This window comes from Emys orbicularis, chromosome 8, assembly GCF_028017835.1.
Source record: "Emys orbicularis isolate rEmyOrb1 chromosome 8, rEmyOrb1.hap1, whole genome shotgun sequence".
Classification (NCBI taxonomy): Eukaryota; Metazoa; Chordata; order Testudines; family Emydidae; genus Emys; species Emys orbicularis.
In genome coordinates this window covers 23972316-23996046 of record NC_088690.1, presented here as the reverse complement: position 1 = coordinate 23996046, position 23731 = coordinate 23972316, and the positions used below count along the sequence as shown (strand labels likewise).

The 23731-nt window shown below is 41.4% G+C and overlaps 1 protein-coding gene across 1 annotated transcript; it reads right to left on the bottom strand.

Moving 5' to 3' along the window:
• Positions 1–2713: 2713 nt before the first annotated feature.
• LHX8 (LIM homeobox 8) lies at positions 2714–23078 on the bottom strand. Its single transcript, XM_065409687.1, has 9 exons — positions 22998–23078; positions 21354–21440; positions 21104–21265; positions 15885–16006; positions 13994–14214; positions 13405–13508; positions 7275–7370; positions 6173–6356; positions 2714–2790 (listed from the first exon to the last, which is right to left on the bottom strand). Exons 1-9 carry the CDS (start codon positions 23076–23078, stop codon positions 2714–2716), a joined length of 1134 nt encoding a protein of 377 aa, XP_065265759.1.
• Between the last annotated feature and the right edge of the window lie 653 nt (positions 23079–23731).

The window sequence follows — 23731 nt, the reverse complement described above, 5'->3', positions numbered from 1 at the left end:
GTAGCAAATCTGGTTTTATAGTTTTCTGTCACTAGATGTCACTGTTTTGGGGGAAGGCTCTCTATGTGCATAGCTAAACCAAGTGGAATAACCCATTTTGGTTTGTCTTTCCTGTTTAAACAGAACCATTTAGAGATAACTAGGGCAAAGTTTTCTTAAAGAAACTGAAGATGTTTTTTAAATTGCACTAGTGATTTGATTTATTCTACAGATGTGACATTTTTAAAGATTAAATTACCAAAATATTGTTTATGAAAAGTCTATTAAGTTATTTTTCAGCTTCTTTGGGGATTTCTAGAATAGCCAAGAGTTTAAGAAAATACAAAAGGGTTAAATATTTAAGATTAATAAAGTCAAGAGTGACAAAAAAAATTCCAAGGGACAATACGTTGAGATTAGCTAACAAATCACAATACTGGCAGCTACGCAGGGAGTTAAGTTAAAAAGTTGACAAGGGATAGATGACTTAGAACAAACTTGCAAGCCTCTCTCTCTCTCTCTGTAATTTGGATTAAGGTTGCAAGATCTTCAGAGTAGGGAATTACTCTTTTCCTCTCCCCTCCACTTGTCTGTATGGTGACTATAAAACACTGGGTGCTCAGAGCCTACTCCGGCACAATTCAATGGTGCAGGATCAAGTCCTCAATTTCTTAGATACTGAAGTAGAATATTAACACAAACAGTTGAAGTATTTGTGCAAAAGAGTTAAAAGTCTGCACCTTAAAAAAGCATAACTCCCTTTTAACATTAAAAACTGGTATGTTGAATACTATAAATTTATGGGTCATGATTTGTCTGTATTACACAGCATCAACTTCATGACATTTTCTATAATGCACTGTTTTAGGGTAGGTGAGTAGTGGTTTAAGGTGGGTGCAGGAAAGAGGATAGGGAGAAACTAGGCAAAGGAAGGAAGGACAAGTGTGTCTATGAAGAGTTTTTCAAGGTTTCTGTTTCTTCCCACAGAGAAAAGTTTTGTGAATTTTTTGTGCCCACAGCTCCCACATTACTGCCCTTCCAATAGCAGGAAGCAGCAAGGGGGAGATCTTTCCAGAATGAGGAGAATATAGCAGTAAGGGCGACTGAACACCAGTGACTGCAAAGGCCAGACCTCCTTTCAGGGAATCAAGTACTTTCCAGTCCAGGCCATAATGAGGGCTTGAATTATGAGGAGAGTTCTCCTCAGCAATTCTACCAGACAAAAAGATGGTAGCCAGCTGGAGAAATTCCAAAACTAGTGGCAGAACAGGGTGCATAATTTGCATGCTCAAGGGGAGGCCTGCAGGAGGCAATGGCTGCTCTGCAAAGCTTGAAGTCTTGCTGGAACTGCCAGCATCCACGCAATCATTTTTCTAGCCTTGCATATAGACAGTTGCTCAAACAATAGCAGCAGCAAATGCGAATTCCCCCTCCCCAGAGCCTTTTGACTTGGGTGTGAGCTTCTGAAGCTAACCCCATTTCACTTCAATGAGATGGTGACCAGGGCTGGCTCCAGGGTTTTTGCCACCCCAAGCAGCAAAAAAACAAAAAAAACCACACACACAAAAACACTGTGATCGTGATCAGCTCTACCGCCGCCGCTTCAGTCTTCGGCGGCAATTTGGTGGCTGGTCCTTTGCTCCGAGAGGGAGTGAGGGACCCGCCGCTGAATTGCCGCCGAAGAGCTGGACGTGCCGCCCCTCTCCGTTGGCCGCCCCAAGCACCTGCTTGCTGGGCTGGTGCCGGCCCTGATGGTGACCACTGAAGTCAACACTAGGAGCTGCTTCAGCAATATCCTCCTCCTAAACCAGATTATAGGGTCTGTGCTGTTTCTCATTTACTTCACACATGGTCTGAGAAGTTTGTTTTGAACCGTTCTTCATTCCCCACCCAAAAATGTTTACCTAGTATTTTTTCCCCTCTCCACAGAAGATCCTGGGCAGTATTGTGCTCTGCGGTACAGATATGCATTAGTTATAGTTTCATTTTGTGGAATATGTTTGAAATATTTCAAACAATGTAAGCTTATCAAAAGATTTTTTAAGTTAATTGACATTGCTGCAGAATCCTGGGGAAGGTTGAAGTTAACTCCATCATTTAGGTCTAATGTGCCTACTTGTACAAGAGGCCTGGTCTTAAAATTGAAGATTAAAACTATGCTATCCTTTATAAATTACTCATAGTTCAACCATAAACAATTACGTGTTCGTTTAGCAGGCTGCAACAGAGGGTTTATTCAGCTCATTTTGAAAATATTTGCAAATGAAATTTATTTTGCCAACTCACAGACATAAGCTTTAAAGTATAGGCTGTATATAACTCAAATACAGGTAATACTTTTTATAACAATAACTTACAGATACAAACTAATGATAAACTACAATTTCACAAAGAATTGTAAACATTTTGCACAATTATCAGTCCTTTCTTTTAGGCAAAGTGCTCTTGATGATGAATAAATTAACAAATACATAACTAGAGTGGACTACTTCCAGACAATACAAAAAAGGTGTTTAATAAGCCTTGTAAACAACATATAGTTATTTATGCAGAATCCATAAAAGTGTCTTGCAGGCCAACTATACTTACGTACTTGGGCAGCAAAATGGTCTTGAAAATGCTTTGGATGTTAAATAAAAAATTTACATTAATATCTTTTCAACGATATTTTAATACACAATAAATGACTCTTAAGAGTACATCCTTACTAGCTTTTATCCCTGAAAGAAAGGAATTAGGTGTGACTTATTGGCAGTTGTGTCATTGAATGGGGTAGCAAGGGCTGGAGTCCAAGTGCTGTAGGTGAATGAGCTAAAAAAATAGAAAGATTTATTGGTCAACTACATTGAAAGTAGAAAACATTGCAAGCTAGTAAAAAAAAAAAAAAAAAAAGGACACTGTACTATGATGACTGTGCCACAAGGGAGCTGCACTAATTTCACTAACCTCAGCAAGGGCTCTTCTCTAGCACAGTGGTTCTCAACCTTTCCAGACTACTGTACCCCTTTCAAGAGTCTGATTTGTCTTGCATGCCCCAAGTTTCACCTTCCTTAAAAACTTACTTTTGCTTACAAAATCAGACAAAGATACAGAAGTGCCACAGCACACTATTACTGAAAATTTGCTTACTTTCATTTTTACCGTAAAATTATAAATAGACTGCAATATAAATACTATATTTCAGTGTGATACTTAAACTGGTTTTTCACTTATGAACCTTGTCTGAAGAAAAAGCTCTGACGCCTGGGGCTGAAACATGTAACTTAGCTTTGTGGGGCCCAGGCAATTGCCCTGCTTGTCATCCCCTAATGCCAACCCTGCACTTGCAACCCACCAAAACCCATCCCATGACCCCCTGTGGGCTGCAACCCTCAAGTTGGGGGGGAAAAAACAACCACCAAAAAAAAAAACCCAACAACAAAAAGCCACACACTCCTAGATGAGTTGAGTACCCCCTGGAAGACTTGAGTACCCCTAGGTGTACACACACCCCTGGTTAAGAACCACTGCTCTAGCACAATTACAGGATCTAGCCAGTTTTAATGGCATTACAATTGTTTCCAACTTCTTCATTCTGGGTCACAAGCTATTAGTGCCATTTCCATCCATGCATATTATTCTGCAGCTTGGGAAGAAAGCAGACGGATCCTGTCTACATGGCAGATGCAACCATCTCAGGAAACCTGGTTACAATACAATTGTTCCCTAACCTAATTACAAACATGGTTCAAATTTGTGTGGTGTTGAAACAACTGAAGTCCAGCCTACATTACAAACTGGAACTAGATTTTGGTAACCTGGTTCATAGGTGCTGACTCCATGGGTGCTCCGGGGCTGGAGGACCCAGGGGGAAAAATTAGCGGGTGCTCCGCTCCCACTGGCAGCGAAGCTCCCCCGAGCGTGCCGCATCCCCGCTCCTCTCCCTCCCTCCCAGCGCTTCCCGCCCCCCGCCGCCTAACCACTGTTTGGCAGCGCTTAGAACTTTTCGAGAGGGAGGGGGAGGAGCGGGGACACGTTGCGCTCTGGGGAGGAGGCGGAGAAGAGGCAGGGCACGGACTTGGGGGAATGGAGACGGGGCTGGGGCTGGGGCGGGGACTTTGGGGAAGGGGTGGAATGGGGATGGGGCAAGGGCCGTGCAGGGGCGGGGGTTGAGCACTCACTGGGCAGAGGGGAAGTCAGCACCTATGACCTGGTTTGGAGATCACTGTAGTAGCCAGGTTTCTCTGTATGCCAGTGTGGAAAGAGCCTTAGTCTGCAATGAAGTTGCTAAATGTTCCACTAATCTCTAGTTCTCCTTTCAAGTCTTCAAATACAAATTCCAAACTAAAAGTGTCTAAAAATCCTGAATTGGAAAATAAAATGTTTAGAGTAAACACTTTTTCATTTAAGATTAACTAAAAATGAGCAATAATTACATTTTTAAATTAACAGCAACAAATCAAGCGTGTTTAATATAATTTCTCATCACCAGCATTATTATTATGTAGAACGGTGGTTTTCCAAACTTTTTTTCTGGTGACCCAGTTGAAGAAAATTGTTGATGCCCATGACCCAACGGAGCTGGGGATGAGGGGTTTGGGGTGTGGGAGGGAGCTCTGGGCTGGGACAGGGGGTTAGGCTGCAGGAGGGGGTCAGGGCTGTGGTCTGGGGATGCAGACTCTGGGGTGGGACCAAGGATGAGGGGTTTGAGGTACAGGAGGGGGCTCCAGGTTGGGGGGGGCTCAGGGCTGGGGCAGGGGATTGGGGCATGGAGGTAGGGCATGGAGTTACCTCAGGTGGCTCCCGGTCAGCAGCACAGCAAGGTTGCCAAGGCAGGCTTCCCACCTGTCCTCGCACCACGGACCGCACTGCGCCCCGGAAGCGGCCAGCAGCAGGTCTGGCTCCTAGGCGGAGGCGTGCAAGCAGCTCTGCGCAGCTCTCGCCCGCAGGCACTGCCCCCCCCCCCAGCTCCCATTGGCTGGTGCTCAGATGGGGGCAGTGCACGGAGACCTGGGGGCCCCCCGCCTAGGAGCCGGATCTGCTGCTGGCTGCTCGCGGTGTCAGAACAGGTAGGGACTAGCCTGCCTTAGCCGGGCAGCACCGCCACCGGGACTTTTAACGGCCTGGTCGGCGGTGCTGACCAGAGCCGCCGCGACCCAGTGCCTTCCATTCCATGACCCAGTACTGGGTCGCAACACGCACTTTGAAAACCACTGATGTAGAAAGTACACAGTGATCTTTATATCCAAATCCTCAGCTATGCTAGTATAACAAAGGGAGCAGCTACAGTAATAGGTAGGATCCTACCAAATTCACCACCATGAAAAACACATCATGAACCGTGAAATCTGGTCTCCCCCTGGGAAATCTGGTCTTTTATTTACTTTTACCCTATACTATACAGATTTCCCAGGGGAGACCAGTGTTTCTCAAATTGGGTGGCCTTACACAAAAGAGTTGCAGAGGGGTCATAAGGTTATTTTAGAGGTGTTGCAGTGTTGCCACCCTTATTTCTTCGCTGCCTTCAGAGCTGGGCAGCTGGAGAGTGCTGGCTGTTGACTGGGTGCCCAGCTCTGAAGACAATGCCCCGCCAGCAGCCGCGCAGAAGTTAGGGTGGCAATATGATACCATGCCACCCTTACTTCTGCGCTGTTCCTTTCAGAGCTGTGTGGCCAGGGAGTGGCAGCTGCTAAGAGCTCAGCTTAGAAGGCAGCAGTGCAGAAGGGTGGCAATACCATACCATACCATCCTTACCGCTGCACTGCTGCTGGTGGCAGCACTGTCTTCAGAGCTGAGCTCCCAGCCAGCAGTAAGTATAGCAGTACCGCAAACCCATCCCACACACACACCAGAGACACAAAAACCTTGTGACACCGACCCAGCCACCCACCCCACCCCCAACTTCTTTTTGGGTCAGGACCCCTACAATTACAACACTGTGAAAATTTAGATTTAAATAGCTGATATAATGGAATTTACAATTTTTAAAATCCTATGACCGTGAAATTGACCAAAATGGACTGTGAATTTGGTAGGGCCCTAGTAATAGGTGTTGAGAGATTAGAGAGAATACTGGAAATGAGAAGTGATAGTCAGATTTCTTTACTATATTATTATTTACATTACCTGATAAATCCTCTTGCTTCACCTAAAGAAAGCATTGATAATTTTGTACTTAGATCTGAAGAGAGTTACAGTAAGTTACTGTACCTACCATCCATGTAACTATGTAGAGCGGTTAACATTGTCCCATCTTGGGGTACATATGCTGAGTATGCCATTTCTTCTAACATTGGTGGAGACAGCCTAGAGGGCTGAACTGCTGTGACAGGAGCAGTCGATGAATGATTAGGACTAACGTGTTTCTTATGGCGTGCTCTACAGTTTTGAAACCACACCTGAAAAGGAGCAAAATATAAATCATGTTTGATTGTATTTAATTTTGACATTTAATTTAATAAAATCCTCAAGTTTGAATTCAGCTTCAGCTGAACTATAGTGTCAGTGTCACAGAGCACACGGAACTGTGACTAGATCACCATTACATTGCTGACAAGAATGTTGAAATATTCTTGGTATGCCAGGTTGGATTTTTTTTTAAAGTAATCTAGCCTCCATTTTTTTAGAAGTTTGAACCCGTTAGCCAGGGATTATAGAAGTCAGCCATTCTTATAGAAATATTCTGTGAAGTTTTTAACCCAGGGATGAGTGAAAAGAGAAAGGAAAGCCCTTATACTATGGTTGGATCATAGTGGTATTGTTTAATGAAGGGGGTCCCCCAGACACAAAGTTTGATTCTGGATTTGAACTTCCTTTAAGTTTTAGATAGCATGAGGATAGGTTTTAGCTCAGGACCCATATTGAAGTTGATCAGTAGATGTCCTCTAAATCTTAGTCAGTGTTTGTACAATGTATTGCAGCAGCTTTGGGGGAAAGTGAGTAAATGCAATTAAATCTTGCTCAGGAAAATGAAATCAATAAGTTTCATTTTTGTCTCTAGCAAATTTCGTATCAACATAACGTATTCATTGAAGAGACTTTTTTTTTTAAACATAAAACTCATTTAGGTGTCTGTATATTGTATCCCCCACCCAAAGTATGTGATGCATACAGTACATTTTTCGTCTAACAGATATGAGTGTTCTAAACAATCTTTGCACGAAAGATTTGATCTGCAGTTATGTTTAAACTACCAGATTAGATCTCTTTCCAACTAAGGAATTAGCAATTTTCTTACTTGCAGTACTACGCACTTTGAGTAACTCAGATTTTGTATAACTTGGACTTTGTTAGTGAAATAACTTTAGTACAGTCACCTGTATCACACGCCTGCTCAAGCCTGTTCTTTCTGCCAGTTTTTGGAGCGTTTGTGCATCTGGATTGTTGTCTTGAGCAAACTGTGCTTGCATAACCTGAAAAGGTAAAAGGTTGATTTTTAAAAAAATTAAGTACTGTAAATGCTAGCAAATCAGATATTACAGGCTTCTCTCAAATTCATGGTCATATCCCTTCATCAGTGTAAGGGAATAATGCTCTTTAACCCCCAAGCATGTTGTCCCAGTTTATCCTTTTAAAATCATCATTTTCAGAGATAATCTCTTACTCGGAGTAATAAAATGGCCACATTCAGACACTTAGAATTGGAAGAGGCATTTTTCTTTGTTCTGGTTTGCAGTAGTGGTGGGAGAAATGCAGGTATGACAACTGCACTAGAGAGGGATTATGGCAGAGAATTCACTGCAGACTAACTTAAATGTTGTTGCTAGATAAAGTGTATAAACTGCAGACCAGTGAATACATAATGGGGCACAGAATGAACTTTCCATGGTTGACAGGTTCAAAAAGACCAATCAATCTAGGTCCTGTATTCTAAAGAGGATCCCCACTTAATCCTTTTCCAGCTGCCCTGAAATATGTATGTAATTTTGAAGTCCTGAGTTTATGCCACATTTACCTTTAATCCATCTCTGAATAATACACAGGCTGCATATAACAGACCTACTACTGGCTAATCTCACTAAGCAATGCCAGACATAGCTCAGCATAGGATTAGGGTGATATGGTGCAATGTTTTGAAAACTGAAAAACTGATCATTTGTCATTAAAAATGAATGGCATCTTTTGCAAAAGTGGATGTCAGTTTAACTTGTGTCTTGACTAAATTCTAATTTTGCCTAAATTCCTTCATTAGCTTCAACTGGAAAATAAATTTTCACTTTCTGTCCTAAACTGTGCATCATTGAGCATTTCTGTTTTACCCTTAGAGAAGGACTGCATTTTTGTAGCTGGTAAATGATTCATATGCTCAGAGACAAACTATATATACACCTCTACCCTAATATAACGCTGTTCTCAGGAGCCAAAAATCTTACCGTGTTATAGGTGATATTGGGTTATATTGAACTTGCTTTGATCCGCCGGAGTGTGCAGCCCCGACCCCCGGAGCACTGCTTTACCGTGTTATATCCGAATTCATGTTATATCGGGTCGCATTATATCGGGGTAGAGGTGTAGTTTGTAAAGCACTTTGGAGTCCATATGAAAGGACTCCAATTATAAAAGGTGTGAAAATTTTCCTAATCTAACAAAGTGAAACTGCATGGCCTTTTGCTGGTGACTCTGTAGTGGCAGAAAGGAAAATCTAAATTTGCTCATTTTTGGACTTTGGGGACCAATGATGCATTTGCCATGTATGTAGGGTTACCAAATAGCAACTGGTAAAAATGGGACGGGGGGTGTGTGTGTGTGTAAATGGGCACCTATATCAGAAAGTCCCCAAAAAAGGGGACTGTCCCTTTAAAAACTGGACGTCTGTGTTTGCAAACTTTTTCATAGCATGGACCAAACTGAGTGTTTCATGGACCACTTCCTCTCTCTTTTCCGATATCATGGACCAACTCCTCTCCTATGAATAGTACCATAAAATTCCAGTGGCAACTATAGCAATTGCTTCCATTGAGAAGTGTGGTACAAAAGAGGCCCACAAGTGTTGTGTCTTTTTTGAGGCAAGGTAATCACACTCCCCAATGTAGATATTCATTTAATGTCCCCTTTCCATGTATTCTGTTTCTCTTAGAAACAATAAGAAGGGTCAGCCTGTTACCATCTAGTTCTGCATGGACGACAGTTTGTAAATCGGTGTGGTACTGCTAGATAACACACTTTTGTTTCATATGTGTAAGGGAACATTTGTAGGTTAGATGCAGTCTAAACTAGCGGGTTCTCTTCTTAGCTCTCCAGTTCACGCAAGAAGCTCGTTGACATCTTGTAGAGGTGAATCCAAAGCAGAAATGGTTTATCAAGATTTAGGACAGCCTTAGAAACAGAATCACCTCTTTACTACATCATATAGCCCTCAAATACCACCTTGACTATATTCTCCAGTCCAACACTTTAGATACAGATAATTACCCACTCCATTTGACCCACACCAGCACTTAGATTTGCCAATGAGTTTGCTTTGAGTATGAACAACAATAGAACCCAGAGAATAAGAGCATAAGAGACTTTATTGATAAAGTACTTTGGTTTATACATATTACCTTTTAAATTGGTTGTGGAGATAGAATGATTTTGCCCATTGGATATTACCATATATTAGTCAATTTTCAGTTTTGCTATAACAATTCACCCATCCCTCTAAGATTTCATAAACCAAAGCTATAAACCTGAATCTATTCCATAATTTGACTTAGCTCCATAATCTATTCCATAATTTACAGAGCTAATATTTTACATCAGCAGCTATTTTCTAGTTTGTCTTAAATAAAAACCCATTCTGTCACTCAGAGTTTTATATGAAAAAAAGAGATAGTTTCTTACTTGTTAATTGGGTTCTCCATGTCCCAATATGCCAGCCCATATTGTGGGTATAAGTCCTCCTACCAGCAGATGGAAACAGGAAAAAAGTAAAGCTCTTGTGAAGTCAAAGTTTGTAAAGTGCTTTGAATACAGAGCACTACGTAAGAGTCAATTACTATGTTATTCCTCCTATAAAGGCAGTTAGCTGGATGAACCTCTTCAGACTTCCTGAGCATTAAAAATTCTATTCTGTTCATATTAAAACTCCATAAAAACGTTTAAGGGAGAAATTAGTCCCATCTTCACCAACACGAGAGATGGCAGGGTGGGATGCCTAGGCTGATCGAGAATACTACCTCTCAATTTTCTGCCTATTGAGCGTGAACTTGAAAAGCACCTTCCAATTCCAAAACAGGCATGTGGTGGGTACCAGAGAAGAACAGATGGATGGATTACAACATCTATAAGCCTAGACTTCCATAAATGCGTTTCTAGAGGCTTCCCACATCAGGTCTCTTTAGTGATATAAAAGGGTATGCAACACACACCCAGGGAGTTGCTTTACATATTTCTGGAAGAGAACCATTCCCCACATCCACAATCTCCATAGAAGCACTTGTCAAATTATTCTGAATAGGAGACAAAGCTATCTATACCTGCCACCATGTGCTGCTTCAATGCAGTTTTAAAACCAGAGATGATGGTGAAGCATTAGAAGCTGTTCTTAGAAAGTCAGATCCTTTGTGAATGCCCCAACTTAGAGAGTTCTTTCGATTTAGATAGAAGGAAGCCTTAATATGCCTGATATAAAGATAACACTGCATGTGTTCTTTCATGGCTCCAGGGGGAAGCTTTCTGACCCACGAGGAAAGACCAAGCAGGACCAGGTGCCTGGTGGGATAGAACAATCTGAGCCCAGATCAAAAGATCATATCTAAGGTAGAGGTGGTGATTTAGAAAGAAGCATTAACTCCAGAAGCCAAGGACAATGCTAAATTTAGAAAATGCAATCTTCAAAAAGGCTCTGCCCATCGAGGTTAAGGGCAAAGTACGCTAAGGTTGACTTGGACAGCAAAAGTCATTCAATCCTAAATCTAATGGGCCCTGAAACCTGAAGAACATTCCTCTCAATCATCTTAAGGAAGTAGGATACGATCAGTTTAACCTGAGAGGGGGCTTAAAGGTCTCATCTGAGGCAATTCAGAAGGTGCGCTGATTAGCGCAATTCCTATTTTCTTGGTGGGTTCTGGCTCCAGCTCTGCCAGTTGTTTTGGATTTCAGAATCTTAGAAGTTTGAATAGCAGCAAGAGAAGGGAAATTTCTTCTTGCCAAGGAGTAAAAGATACTTCTTTGTTCCCTCCTCCCCCACATTGCTGATATATACAATCTACATATTGCACTTCTGTTTGGATTATCACTGCCTACTCCTTCAACTTGGGGCAGAAATGGCAAAGTGGGTTTTTGACAGCAGACTGAAAGACCAGTCTCCACCAAGAGCCAACAGCCACATTACTATGTCTTGGCTTAAGTGCTTCATGTCCACTACTACCACTCTATTGGGCCACTCTAGGGACAATTCCTACTGAATACTCTTTTTACAACTGCCAGGGAAGGAGGATAGGCTGGCCAGACAGAGCTCAGATCAAGGCAGCAGAGAAGCCAAATTTAAGAGTGGCTACATGTAAAAAGCTTGCCAAGCACACTATATCAGGCTGTTTCTTTAAGAAATCCAAACCACCAATAAGAACACACTAGACTATAACAGTAAAGCACTGTTAAGGAACTGAATTGCATCTTCGGTTTCAGAAACTGAGTCTGCAAAAGAAACATCTTGCTGACCTAAGTATCAGACCTGACCTGAGACACATGAATTACTGAGCTGAAAAAGATTCTCAATCATTTGCTTCAATTTGTCACCCAGAGTTCCCAGAAAAGACTGCATCCTACTCTCTACCAGGCACATATATGCTTCTGATTCTACCTGCAGCAATCCATCAGTCAGGTCAGGGATGACAGAATGGCTCTATGGAAGGAGAGACACAGTAAGGACTACCATTTTGTCTTGGTGATTCTGGTAGTCACCACAGAAGACAAGGCCCTAAATGTTCAGTGCTGACCCAGAATGAAAAACGGAAAGAGTGTGTTACACCATGTGCACAAATATGAAATGGGACACAAAGGGATGCCACCTTTGTAGCCTGTAGGAGCTGGAGTCTATTCCTGCTGTTACCCCTGTAATGATTGGGTTGACACTGGTCATAGATTTTATCTTGAGAAGGCTAAATCAGGTTTTTCCTCAAAGATCAAATGATCGGAACTATTCCATGACTGAAAAGCTATTTATTTTCATGGGGGATAGGGACCAGTGAACAACTTCACATCAGAGACTAGGTCCAAAGATGTAAATCTTAGTGGGCCATAATCAAGGCAATCATGATGCAGGAGGAAGCCCTAGTGACAGAGGAGATTCAGCCAGCCAGCCCCCTTTAGAGCAGACTTGACCACACAAGAGTTTTGATTCATCAGCCCCCACAACATGCGGAGTCTCCCATCTCTTCATCATAAGAAGTATATCCACTGACTGAGCTGGTATAGAGGGATGTTGGAAAATGCTTCATACTATACAGTATGTCCAAACCAAAAGAGTAAATTGTGACCATGATATTCTCACACTGCTTAAGTTTCAAATACACTCTTTCAGTATTTAACTTTGCCCCAACCCCACCCTCTCTATGAAAATATATTTTTGACCTAAAACAGTTAGCGCTGAGTAGTGAAATGAAGATTCTGAAAAATAAGCCAACATTCCACTCTTAAATATAGAGGAGAATATGCTTTAATAGGTAGTCTCAAGATCTGAATGTTTTGGAAAAGTCACTTATTAAGGGGGTGGGGAGAAAAAGCAAGGAATATTCATTTGACAGTCGTCATTAATACTTGTTTTATAAGTCACATATATTTACAATCTTCAGTATACTTAAGCATACCAGAGAGAGATTGGTCCTTCCTCCACAAAAGACAAACCAGCAGAAAGTAGTTCAATTATTCCAACCCCCCCCCCCCCTCGCCATATAAAATAAGGACGGGTTAATTTGACTGAAGCCAACCTGAGAGTTCCTGTTTATGCTGATGTGAACATAATACTTTCCAATTCTGAGGACACAATCTTGATGGTCATTAAAAGGCTGATTGTGGTGGTATAATGAAATCTAAAAATCCAACACACTAGTGTCCTGAGAAGGCATATGAAGTACATTTCCTTTGTATATTTTTTCATAATACATAATTCTGAAGATATTTTTTCTTTTCCGTAATTATGCATAGTGATCTAAATGTCTGATTAAATGGATTTCATCCAGCAGTCATACTAGATCAACATTTTGGTTTCCACTTTGCACAATTACTAGCTGCCCTGAAGGAAACAAAAAAAAAGCTAGAGGAGTAACTATTTCATATTAAACTGCTAAAGCTAACAAAGTATTCAAGAAATATGCCATGTCTTGATAATTTGTTAAATAGTTTAGAACATAGAGAATAGTTTGCTCATATGTAACTATATTTATATCAATTTGCAGTCATTCATTGCATAAAATCTTTATGCATATCTGAACTGTCAGTTTTCAGTGCTCACAATGCTGCCTCTACCTGGAGTTGATCTGCTGTGAAGCTGGTCCGAGCTCTTTTTGCTGGTTTCGGATGATTAACATCTTGTTCCGTTAGTAATGCTCCTTCCACACTAATCCCATTCCCTGATGTGGAAAAAGAAATTCTGTATATTGATGATTCAGAATGATATTAGTCATAAGTCACACTACTCTGGAAAAGATTTCTAATGTTTGTTAGCTGGTTATTATGGAATTGTACAATGGGTCCTGTTTTATTCAAAATGACTTTGGTATTAATTTGGAGTAATTCCATGGACATCCAGATTTCACTGACATAAGGGAGAGCAGGATTTGGTCCAGCATTACATCTACAATGTCTCAGACCAACTGGATAAGCTAGACATATTTTACTTTGCTTTCTTCAGAATGATAGAAAGTGACTTGAACATATTATAATGAAAGAGTTACATATATTGGGTAGTTTGAACATTAATTGAAATACATGCACCTTTATCCTTAATAAAGCTAGAGTACTGCTTTTCTTATAAAAGAAGAAGATGAAATAGCAGCAAATTTAGTTAAGGCTAAATGAGAGTCAAACTAGGAATTTAATAAAAGCAGCATATTACCATTTTCAACTTCTCTTTTTAGATTGTCCAACATACAATCATAATGTACTCTACAAAGGACTTTCTCTTCAACCAAAGCAAATTCCTCTCCAGTGGAAAGCTGTCTTTTGCAGGAGAAGCAGGCAAAACATGCTAGGTGATACACATTTCCCTTAGCCCTTCGGACCCAGTCAGTAGAATGGATGTGCCTACCACAACGAGAACAACGGGTTCCATACCGCCTACGGCAAAGAAGGGAAAACAAAAGGCTAAGTCACAGAAATAATCATCTAAAACATGACCACCACCCTAGGAAAATTAGTGACAATTTGATGGGGAAACAGTCCATGGGATTCATAGTAAGTGCACTGACTCTGTTCATTGGTTAGATGACGGTAGAATTTACGTTGTTTTTCTGGAAAGCAATTTTAAAAGTTTGCATCCGGTTGTTTTAAAAACAGGGCTACAGTCCAATTACAAATTTAATACTTTCCTTAAGTCAGGGGGCAAAATGTATTTAATCACTGAAGTGGAATCAAATATTCACTTACCCCACCACTGTCTAAATACCCCTTTTAATCCATTGTCAACTGTCTCCCTGTCCTATTTATCTAGTGTTCTACGACCTCCCAGTTATCCAAACATATTCCACGTTGCCCAAATAATTTGGGTCTTAGTTCAACTGCTAACTGAAAGTTAAAACAGAGAAAATAGATCTAGAAAGCTTCTAGAGGGAAAGAGATTAGATTCCAGGAAATAACAAGGGGTAAAAAGTACAGCATCTAATTTTGTTATGATCTTTAGAAGAACTTCAAATATCCAACTTTATCTAGAGTATGGAGATAAAATATTTTTCCATCAAAATCTGACTGTATTTTCAAGAGGAAATAGTGACTAGAATACATATATTATAAGCATGGATATTTATTCTTTAGGATTACATGTGACACCAATATCTTCCAAAATGGATGCTTAAACTGAGGCTCCAAGAAACCTAAACAACTAGCCTAGTTTTTTCAAAAGGGCTAAGCACCCATCAGTGGATTTTAAATTACTATTTTGTTTAAATTATTCTCTTTTGGTATTACAGCGGTCATCAGATGATCAGTTTATTTCATGGTTGAATATTCCCTACCTGCTTTGGATTTGCGGTGAAATCTTAGCTCCACTGAAGTCAATGGCAAAGCTCCCATTGACTTCGAAAAGATGCCAGGACTCCACTCCTGATTTTGTCAATTGCAAATTCCCCTCAATTCCCTTTGAAGCCAGTACATAATCCATATTTCACAGAATCATACCCTAATCTTGCACTGCATGCCACCACACCTCCGAAACCAACTGTTCATAAATCAACACATTATAATTATGGGAACATGCTGTTTACAGGTTGCATGGAGATACAAAACAGTAAAATAGGATTTTTAAAAAATTAATACTTTTCTATGGTGTTCTAAGGGTCTTGCTTGTGTTACAAGGAATTCTATCCACTTTTTCTTGGAATAGAACATCAAAGCTCTACTTTGTAATCTTGAACCAGCACTATTAAAAGAAAGTATTAATCTGATGACTTTAGAGTCTGTATTATTGCAGACTTCTATTGTGGATAGTTTAGTTGCCTCATGGGCCTCAACAGTGAGGGATCTTTTCCATAAATGCTGAAGTTATTATACACAACATGGCACATTAAATAAATAATATATTACAAACTATTATGATGTCATTACATTTAGAGAAACTGCTTAAGGTTTCCCCAATCCTTTCTTAAGGAAATTGAGGCTCTGGTGCATAATGACTATTGAAAATAGTGAAGGTGAAAGACAACCTAAATACCAGCCTCAGTGAACGTCCGGGTGTCTCATTCACTTGTTGCCCCAGAAAAATGAGCTCCATTTTTAAGAGTCATATGATGTACCTGAAATAATCAAGTTTGCAGAAAATATCTTTATCTTTGATGTAGCAGCTGGTATGCCTTCCTAGAGAGGTTCTGCAAACACTGCACGAGAGACAGCGTACATGCCAGCAGAGATCATTTACCTATGAAAGGGAGAAAGAAGACGACATACCAATTTGGTAGCACAAACTGTGAAGGAGTGTTTTTGATTTATGTAAATAGGGAGGCAAAAGTCCATACTCTTATATGTACCACAGACTATCAGCATATACCATACATAATCAAAGTTTGTATTTATTTTTTTAAGGCAACACATTAGGATTCTATAAAATAATGTTCCAAATTTCATCTATGTCAATTAAGAACTACGCTTGAAGTTAATAGAGATCCTCAGTACGAGCTTTTGTGGTTTTGTGTTTAAAGCATAAAAATGGGATGTAGGGGATCTGGGTTCTGTTTCTGGCACCAACATGGACATCTTATGCCTAGTTCTGCTCTCACACCAGCTGAGTAATAAAGCACAATTTGGCCTCAAGTGACTTTGGAAAAATTATCTAACCTCTGTGCCTCTGTCTGTTCCCCTATCCGCAAAAAAAGATGCGACTAACAGAAAGCGCTAAATTCAATTGATATATAAAGTGCTTTGAGATTTAAGTGCAGAGAACGTTTGCCAAACAAAACAAGCCACGAATTACATCTCAACTTTGTTTTACCAGTTGAGTCTGCACTCTTGTAATTAAGTTTATGGGCTAAGATTTTCAAAGCAGTTTTTGAACTATAGAAACAATGGAAATAAGTCCTAATGTAAAATCTATAATGCGGTTTGACTTAGGTCTGGTCTACATCTAAAACTTAGGTCAACCTAGCTAAGTCATTCAGAGCTGTGAAAAATTTCATGTGCTGTGTGATGTGGTTAAGTTGATCTTACTCCTCTCCTTCTTCCTCCCTAACCCGTAGATGCAGCTGGGTTGACGGAAGAATACTACAGTGATAGAATAACCCCTTTTGTTGGTGTAGCAAGTGTGTACACTACAGTGCTACTGCAGCTGTGCCACTGTAGCACTTGTCGTGTAGACGTACCCTTAGTCACAGAAAGTGACTAGTAGGTTGTCAACAATTCTGAAAAGCTCTATAAATTTTTATTATCAATAGTCTATCTAAAGTGTTTTGGAAACATAAGTTGTTTGTCTATAATGTTAGTATTGTGCATTTTTATTATTTGATAAAGTGTAGAACAGATTTTCTACATTGGTCTCATTTAATATTTGCAAGGACAATAAATTAATTTGGTCAGAAACCAACACTGAATGTTAAGGACTCCCAGTTATGATAAAAAGTAAGTAATGACATTATGGATAATACAACATTTTAATGAAAGTGGCAACCAAGCAACAAACTAGATCAGAAATGTTCATTCTCAGAGCCAGATTCTAATCTCAGATGCCTCAAACAATGAGATCTTCAAAATCTGTTTGCTACATGCAGCAGAGTAGCAGATTTGATATAAGTAGCGTTGTGTCTTTAGTCAAAGATCAGAATGCTGCCTTACGAGTTGTAGTTAGGGTGACCAGACAGCAAGTGTGAAAAATCGGGACAGGGAGTAGGGGGGTAGTAGGAGCCTATATAAGAAAAAGACCCAAAAATCAGGACTGTCCCTATAAAATCGGGACATCTGGTCACCCTAGTCATAGTTGACTTATCACAATAACCTACAAAATAATGTATGCATATGAAGGATGTTTTGAGGAGAAAAATTTCAGCCTATTATACTAAAATATAAAGTTGTTTGCATATTGTCCAGCATTCTCTCTCAATATATAATCATATTGGCAGCAGTCTTTATTGAAACAAAAACAAAACAAATTAACAGATTTATTAGAACATCACAATTTAATGCTGATCTACACCTCTCAATATCCTTGTCCATGGTAAGAAACTGCCCTGTTGATAATGGCTGTCAGCAATTGATCCTCCCAAGCCAGGTGAAAATGGTTATACTGCTAGTGGAAGTGGAACAAAAGCATCTGGGCTGAACCAAGTCTCTAGGAAAATGGTCTGTACTAAGTATTTCCCACTATTGCTAACAATGGTTTTGGCTTTACTAGTGTTAGTAGAAGTAAAGATGAAGACATTCTTTTCTAGCTACTTTTCCCTCTATCTAAACCCATCAATGAATAATAAAGCGGCATAAATATATAATATATATCCCCTACCCTTACCCCTCCAACCCTCAAGATAACGTTTGAATTGAAAGGGCGAACAGAAAGTGTAGAAAGAGAAAAGAAATGTAAAATGCCTCGAGCAGTGCTAACTGTTCTGACAACATTCTGAGAGTGTTGGGTAAGTGGTTGTTTATTTATGGAGCTTATGGAGTCAAGTGATTAAGTGACTTTTTTAAAAATGATAGGTAAATTGTCTACCCTCATGGCTGTGGACAAAAGCAGGATATCCTGACCCGAGTGCACCCAAAAGCCTCTAACCCAGACCCAAGTGTATCCTAAAGGCTCTAACCCAGACAGCAAATGAAAAACAGGTTTCATAACCAGTCCCTTGATCTTTTAAGGTCTGACTCATGATTTTTGAACAATTGAGACTGGTAATACTGCTCCAGTGCAGTGTAGCTCCTTCTCCTGCTACAGAAGCTACTAAACCATCCCAAGAGGTTTAACTTATTTCTATAGCTCGAGAACACTTCTGAAAAGCAACTTTCCCTTTAGAATGTCAAAATGCACAAAATGTCTTTTTATTAGCTACTGACAATGTAACTGGCATAATACAGGACAGGAAAAAGAAACTGCCCATGGCCTGAGCAGCTTACTAACTTATTTTTAAAGAAAGTGTTTTCTGAGGCAACATATTCCTGGAATTCCCAAAACACTTAATTCTAGAATTCTCTCAAAGTAGCATCAACAGTTTGCCTTTCAACTAAAGCCCCCCACTTCCTGTAAACACTTACTCATATGCTTAACTTTGCACATGGGAGTAGTCCCATTGGCTGCAATGAGACTGCTCTCACATGTAATGTTAAGAACATACATGTCTGCAGGATCAGGGACAAATATCGGAAAATAAAATGCCCAGGCTGCCAGTATTTTTGGGGTATGGACGAGGAACAATTGTATAGAATGTGTGTCAAGGACGAGGCAAATGTCATTAGGCAGAAATTAAGTCATCCATAATGCAGATAGACTGTACAGAACTTCCATATCTGTGCAGCTCCCTGTTCAAATCCAACTGTGGGCAACTTCAGGGCCAACTGTGAGCAGAGAACACATTTTTAAGACTTTAAATTCTATTTACACTCAGTGCTCCCACATTTATGGTATTACTTGAAATATTTTTGCTAAACAACCTTTTGTCTGTTCTAGACAAGGCCTAAGTTGTGGGTAGAGATCACCAATAGTGTGGTATTTCACTTTGTGAATATGCATGTTAAACTCCATGAAGTTCAGACCATTGGTTTTCTCTTCAACAAATCCTATTCAAACTCAGGTTAGTGGCTGGTGATTTGTACCACATTACCCACATGTCATTCATCACTTACAAAGTATGCTTGGTAGTGCAGCTCCACAGATATTAAATGAGGGATTACTGTACTTTGCATAACCCAGCTGCACTAACAAGGAACAAGATTGTGAATTAAGCACCCCAGTATTTGTGGTTGAAGTGAAACCAGTAAAACTCATATATAAATAGTGTGGCTTATGGAGAGATTGTTCTGTACTAGATACTGTAAATTCTCAACACTTAATACAAAATAATATAACTCCCTTTCTAACAGTTACTGATTAGGGTTGCATCTGAAGAAGTGAGGTTCTTACCCACGAAAGCTTATGCTCCCAATACTTCTGTTAGTCTTAAAGGTGCCACAGGACCCTCTGTTGCTTTTTACAGATTCAGACTAACACGGCTACCCCTCTGATACCAGTTACTGATTAGTCAGACTGAAATCAAAGTGTATGATTCATTTTTCCTGGTACTTTCACAATACAGGTACTTAGCAGTTTGTTTGGCATTTTACTCACAGAGGTTCCCATATTAGCAGCCATGTGCTTTTGATGTACTTGTTTTTATGTAATTTCAGAACTAGTTCTGAATCAACAATAGGAGTTGCCCATTCAATTAATTATGCTTATTTAAAATACTTCATATCACAAAATGTTAAACATTTATTTTTTGTAAGACACCAGGGATAACTCAATTATATCAATGGGAGTTTTGCCATTAACTTCAGTGGGGCCAGCATTTCACCGGACCCGGGTATTATTTTGCAGTTTTAGACAGATGCAATTTGAAATGGCCAATATATGAAACCATGAAAAATGAACATACTGGATTTTAACATGGTGGTGGCAAAAACAAAGAGAGGTCAGTATTTTAGTGTTTTCAAATTTAACTATAGACTGCTAGCAAAAGTTATCTTTTCCAGAATGGAACAGTTCAAGGTGAAGATAGGAGGGCAAAGAATCTGGAACTCAGTGTTTTAGGTTTTGCTGATCATAAGATACAAATGGTGAATTGTTTGAAGTAAAGGCAAAAAAGTCGATAGTCTCCTGAGTCAAATTCCTGATATGATTTCAAATGGAAAAGGCTTTGTATTCTTGCCGCTAAGGCTCTATAAAGGTTTGCATCATAGACCGGGGACAGGAGCGGGAGGGAAAGAAGCAATCCCCCAAGAACCATTATAAAAAGAAGGAGGCGGTTTTAAAAGAAGGAAGCGAAATTATTCACTGAGCGCTCTCCGCATTACCAGCCCTGCTGCCGAGCCTGAAGTGCGAGCAGCCCGTTGCTAAAGAGGGATCCCACACAATAGTTTGCAAGAGCCAGATACTCTGATGAAACGAATCAGGGTGTTTCGGACACAATCTGTGTTCCTCTCACATTGGTCTCCCCAGCGCTTTGTACACAAGGGAATCGAGGGGGGCTACATTCGCCTCCAGTCTAACGCGAGCCTGGGAGAGGAATGGGGTGAACGAACGCGCAGGGGACTAAAGTCCTGGCGGCCAGCCAGTCTCCCCTATTTCACTAGGCTGGGGAGGCGACCCCCGCCCGGAGGACATTGCAGGCAAGGCAGCTGATGCTAAGGAGTTGGAGCCGGGTAGGGTTCAAGAGGGGAGGGCTCGCTGCTGAAGCCAACAGCGCCCTCGGACTCCAGCTAGCTGGGGGCGGCGCTGCAGCTCCCCGGTTCCCTGCGCGGCCAGGCTGGCGGGGCCCAGCGGTCGCGGCGCGCACTCACTCACCTTGAGCAGGTACTTGTCCACGATCTCCAGGCCGCAGCTGCTGCACAGGCACTTGCTGGGGGCGCAGCCGGAGGCCGAGGCCATGGACCGGGGCGAGGAGGAGGGGGACAGCGGGGCAGAGGAAGAGCAGGAGTCCTCGTCCCCTGCTGTCTCGGGGCTCACCTGGGGGAGAGTGGGGGGCCTGTTAGCGCGCTCGGACCGCCCCGCCCTCTCCCCCCAGCCCCTGAGCCCCCGCCGCGCCGTCACTTACCAGCTCCCCTTCCCCGGCGCCTTTCCGCCGCCTTCCCCCAGCCAGGGCCGCCGCTCTCCCGCACTCCTCGCCCATGAGCCCCGGGAACTGCAGGGGGAAACGGGAGAGCTGAGCGCGCCACAGCCCCCCTCCTCCTCCCCAGGCGGGGGGCTGATGAGGCCACCTGGAGCCGGAGGCGATGCCCGCGGGCTCCTATTGGGGGTGGTGGTGGCGGCAGCTCCGGGCTGGCCCCACCGCGAGTGCGCCCCCGGTGCCCTAGGAGCGCGCCTGACCCCCGGGGTGGGGGCAGGAGGTTAATACCCTCCCCCCTTCTCCTCCTCCAGCCGGGCTGGGGGGGCTTATTTCTTTAATAACTGCAATTAAAAGGGCACGGCTGGGCCGTGCACAGCGGCCCCCGCGCTGGAGAACCCCAAAGGGAGAGAGCTTTAATGGGACACTTGAAAACTAATTACAGCGGGATTTCAGCAGCCTGGTGTTTGTTCCAGTGACGCTTTGAATGAAAATGCTTCGGAGTCAAGGGAGCCAGCGGCTCTTGGTAAACTTGCTACAATTAGAGCCGCCAGTGACTTGCACTCGTTTCTTTAAGGTGTAAATTGCCACTTAAGAGCTCAATAAGAGACAACAGTTGAGCTCCTAAAGGATTATTTTTAACTGGTGCAGAAAGCGGATCGAATAATGGAAAATATCCAGCTGAATTTAATTTGGTGCCATTAAAAAAAAATCGCACCTTTGTTCAATCGCGGGTCAACATTTTTTAAAGCAATACAATCGGGAGCGCTATTACACAAATCCTCCCAGCTCTACCGTACACGTTGCGTTTCGGAAAGTGTGTGTGTGTATGTGCGTGATTGTTTTGATACACACACCCCGCAGTTACTTCCTAGTTTTCCAAGCTTACTGAAATCACACTATAGCTACAGGGGGGAAACATCCACTTTTTGGTTCCTTAAAATGAAATAAGTAAAGATTAAAGGTTAAATCTTCGTATATACAAAATCTACAGATCAGCGGATGTGATATTGCTTAAAAATCCCTAAGCGTTGAATATTCACTACGCGTGATAATTTTCCTAATCAAAACTACTATTTTCACAGGGTTTTTTTTTTTTTGAACTTTTAACCAAAAATGGAAGTTTTGCTCTGGTCATAAAATAACCGCGAGCTCCTGAATACTTTAAATATTCCTAGGCAAGTTAATATAGTCACAGCCTATTTCTCTCTCGCGCTCACTCATATAGGTATATTAAAGGCTCGGTCTCTATTTTGTGGGTACACATTTGCCAAACTATGGTCTATTTAATATAACCAGCTTTTACCGCGTTGGTGACTTAAATTAGGAGTACTAGTATCAGTTTACAGCGTTAGTGTTCAAATTATCGTGCTGATTTGAATGTTCATTTATTCAGACTAATTTAAAGGCCCTAGTGGGTATAAAAGCTAAACAATTCTCTCTCTCCCCCCCCTCCTTCCTGGCGGTACACTTTAGCTATCTAGAGGTGCTTCGCAAATTATAATCCACTGCCACGTCTAAAGAAACTCGAAAAATTATGTAGCCCGAAGGTTGGTAACATTAGCCTACATCTCTGAAAAACCGACCACTCGCGTTCCCGGCAGCGCTTCTGGGTTTTGCCTAGGATCAGCTCACCTTCTCAGTGGAAATACCAAGCGCAGGAATATCCTTGTCTTCCAGTTTACACACAAACATCTGATCGCTCTTCCAATACATGGCACTGCTAGGACCTCTTATCACATACCAACTCCAGAAAGGGCAGCGCTTCCACCGACAGAGAAAACACAAAAGCACCTTTAAAGGGCGGAAAAAAATAAAGACTCCAAGGCCCGTATGTTGCCACTACTTGCAAGGCTGTTCTTAAGATCCTGTTCCCAACTTCACTGGTGTGAGGCCCTTCAGAAAAAAAAGTTTTGTTTTCAAGTGGGTGGAACCTCGCAAAGAAAAAAAAAAAAAACAACCTCGCAGCCTTTTGCTGGCTTTCTAGCCTCACCTCCTTGTGTAAAACCCGCCTTCTATACATGTTAAGATCTTTATCGTTACAAGCAAACCTGTTCCAGATTTTTGCTCTTAAAAAAAAAAAAAAAACAGGCACCGCTAACTTTTTTTTTTTTTTTTTTTTTTTTTTAAAAGCTCAGTCTTCATCGTTTGCCACAGCTTCTCCTCCAAACCTAAACAAAGGTTCGGGTTACACCTCTTTCTGTATTAACAAAGAAGACAAATATCAGGGAAAGCAAGAGTATGCGTGAACTGTAGGTTTTATCTATTCTACTGAACTCCGAAGCCTGATATGTTTGTTTCGCCCAGAGAAACGCAGCAAATTCTAAAACCACCTAGCTATTTTTTGTTCTTACCCATATCGCCAAGTT

What these genes read in the sequence shown, in the direction of transcription:
- LHX8 (XM_065409687.1), bottom strand. Translation starts at nt 23,078, where the DNA reads ATGTATTGGAAGAGCGATCAGATGTTTGTGTGTAAACTGGAAGACAAG. An exon ending in TGCAAACTTGATTATTTCAG is followed by an intron (nt 14,215 to 15,884) that starts GTACATCATATG and finishes TCTTTGCCGTAG; the next exon opens with GCGGTATGGAACCCGTTGTT. An exon ending in AAAAAGAGAAGTTGAAAATG is followed by an intron (nt 13,509 to 13,993) that starts GTAATATGCTGC and finishes TTTCCACATCAG; the next exon opens with GGAATGGGATTAGTGTGGAA.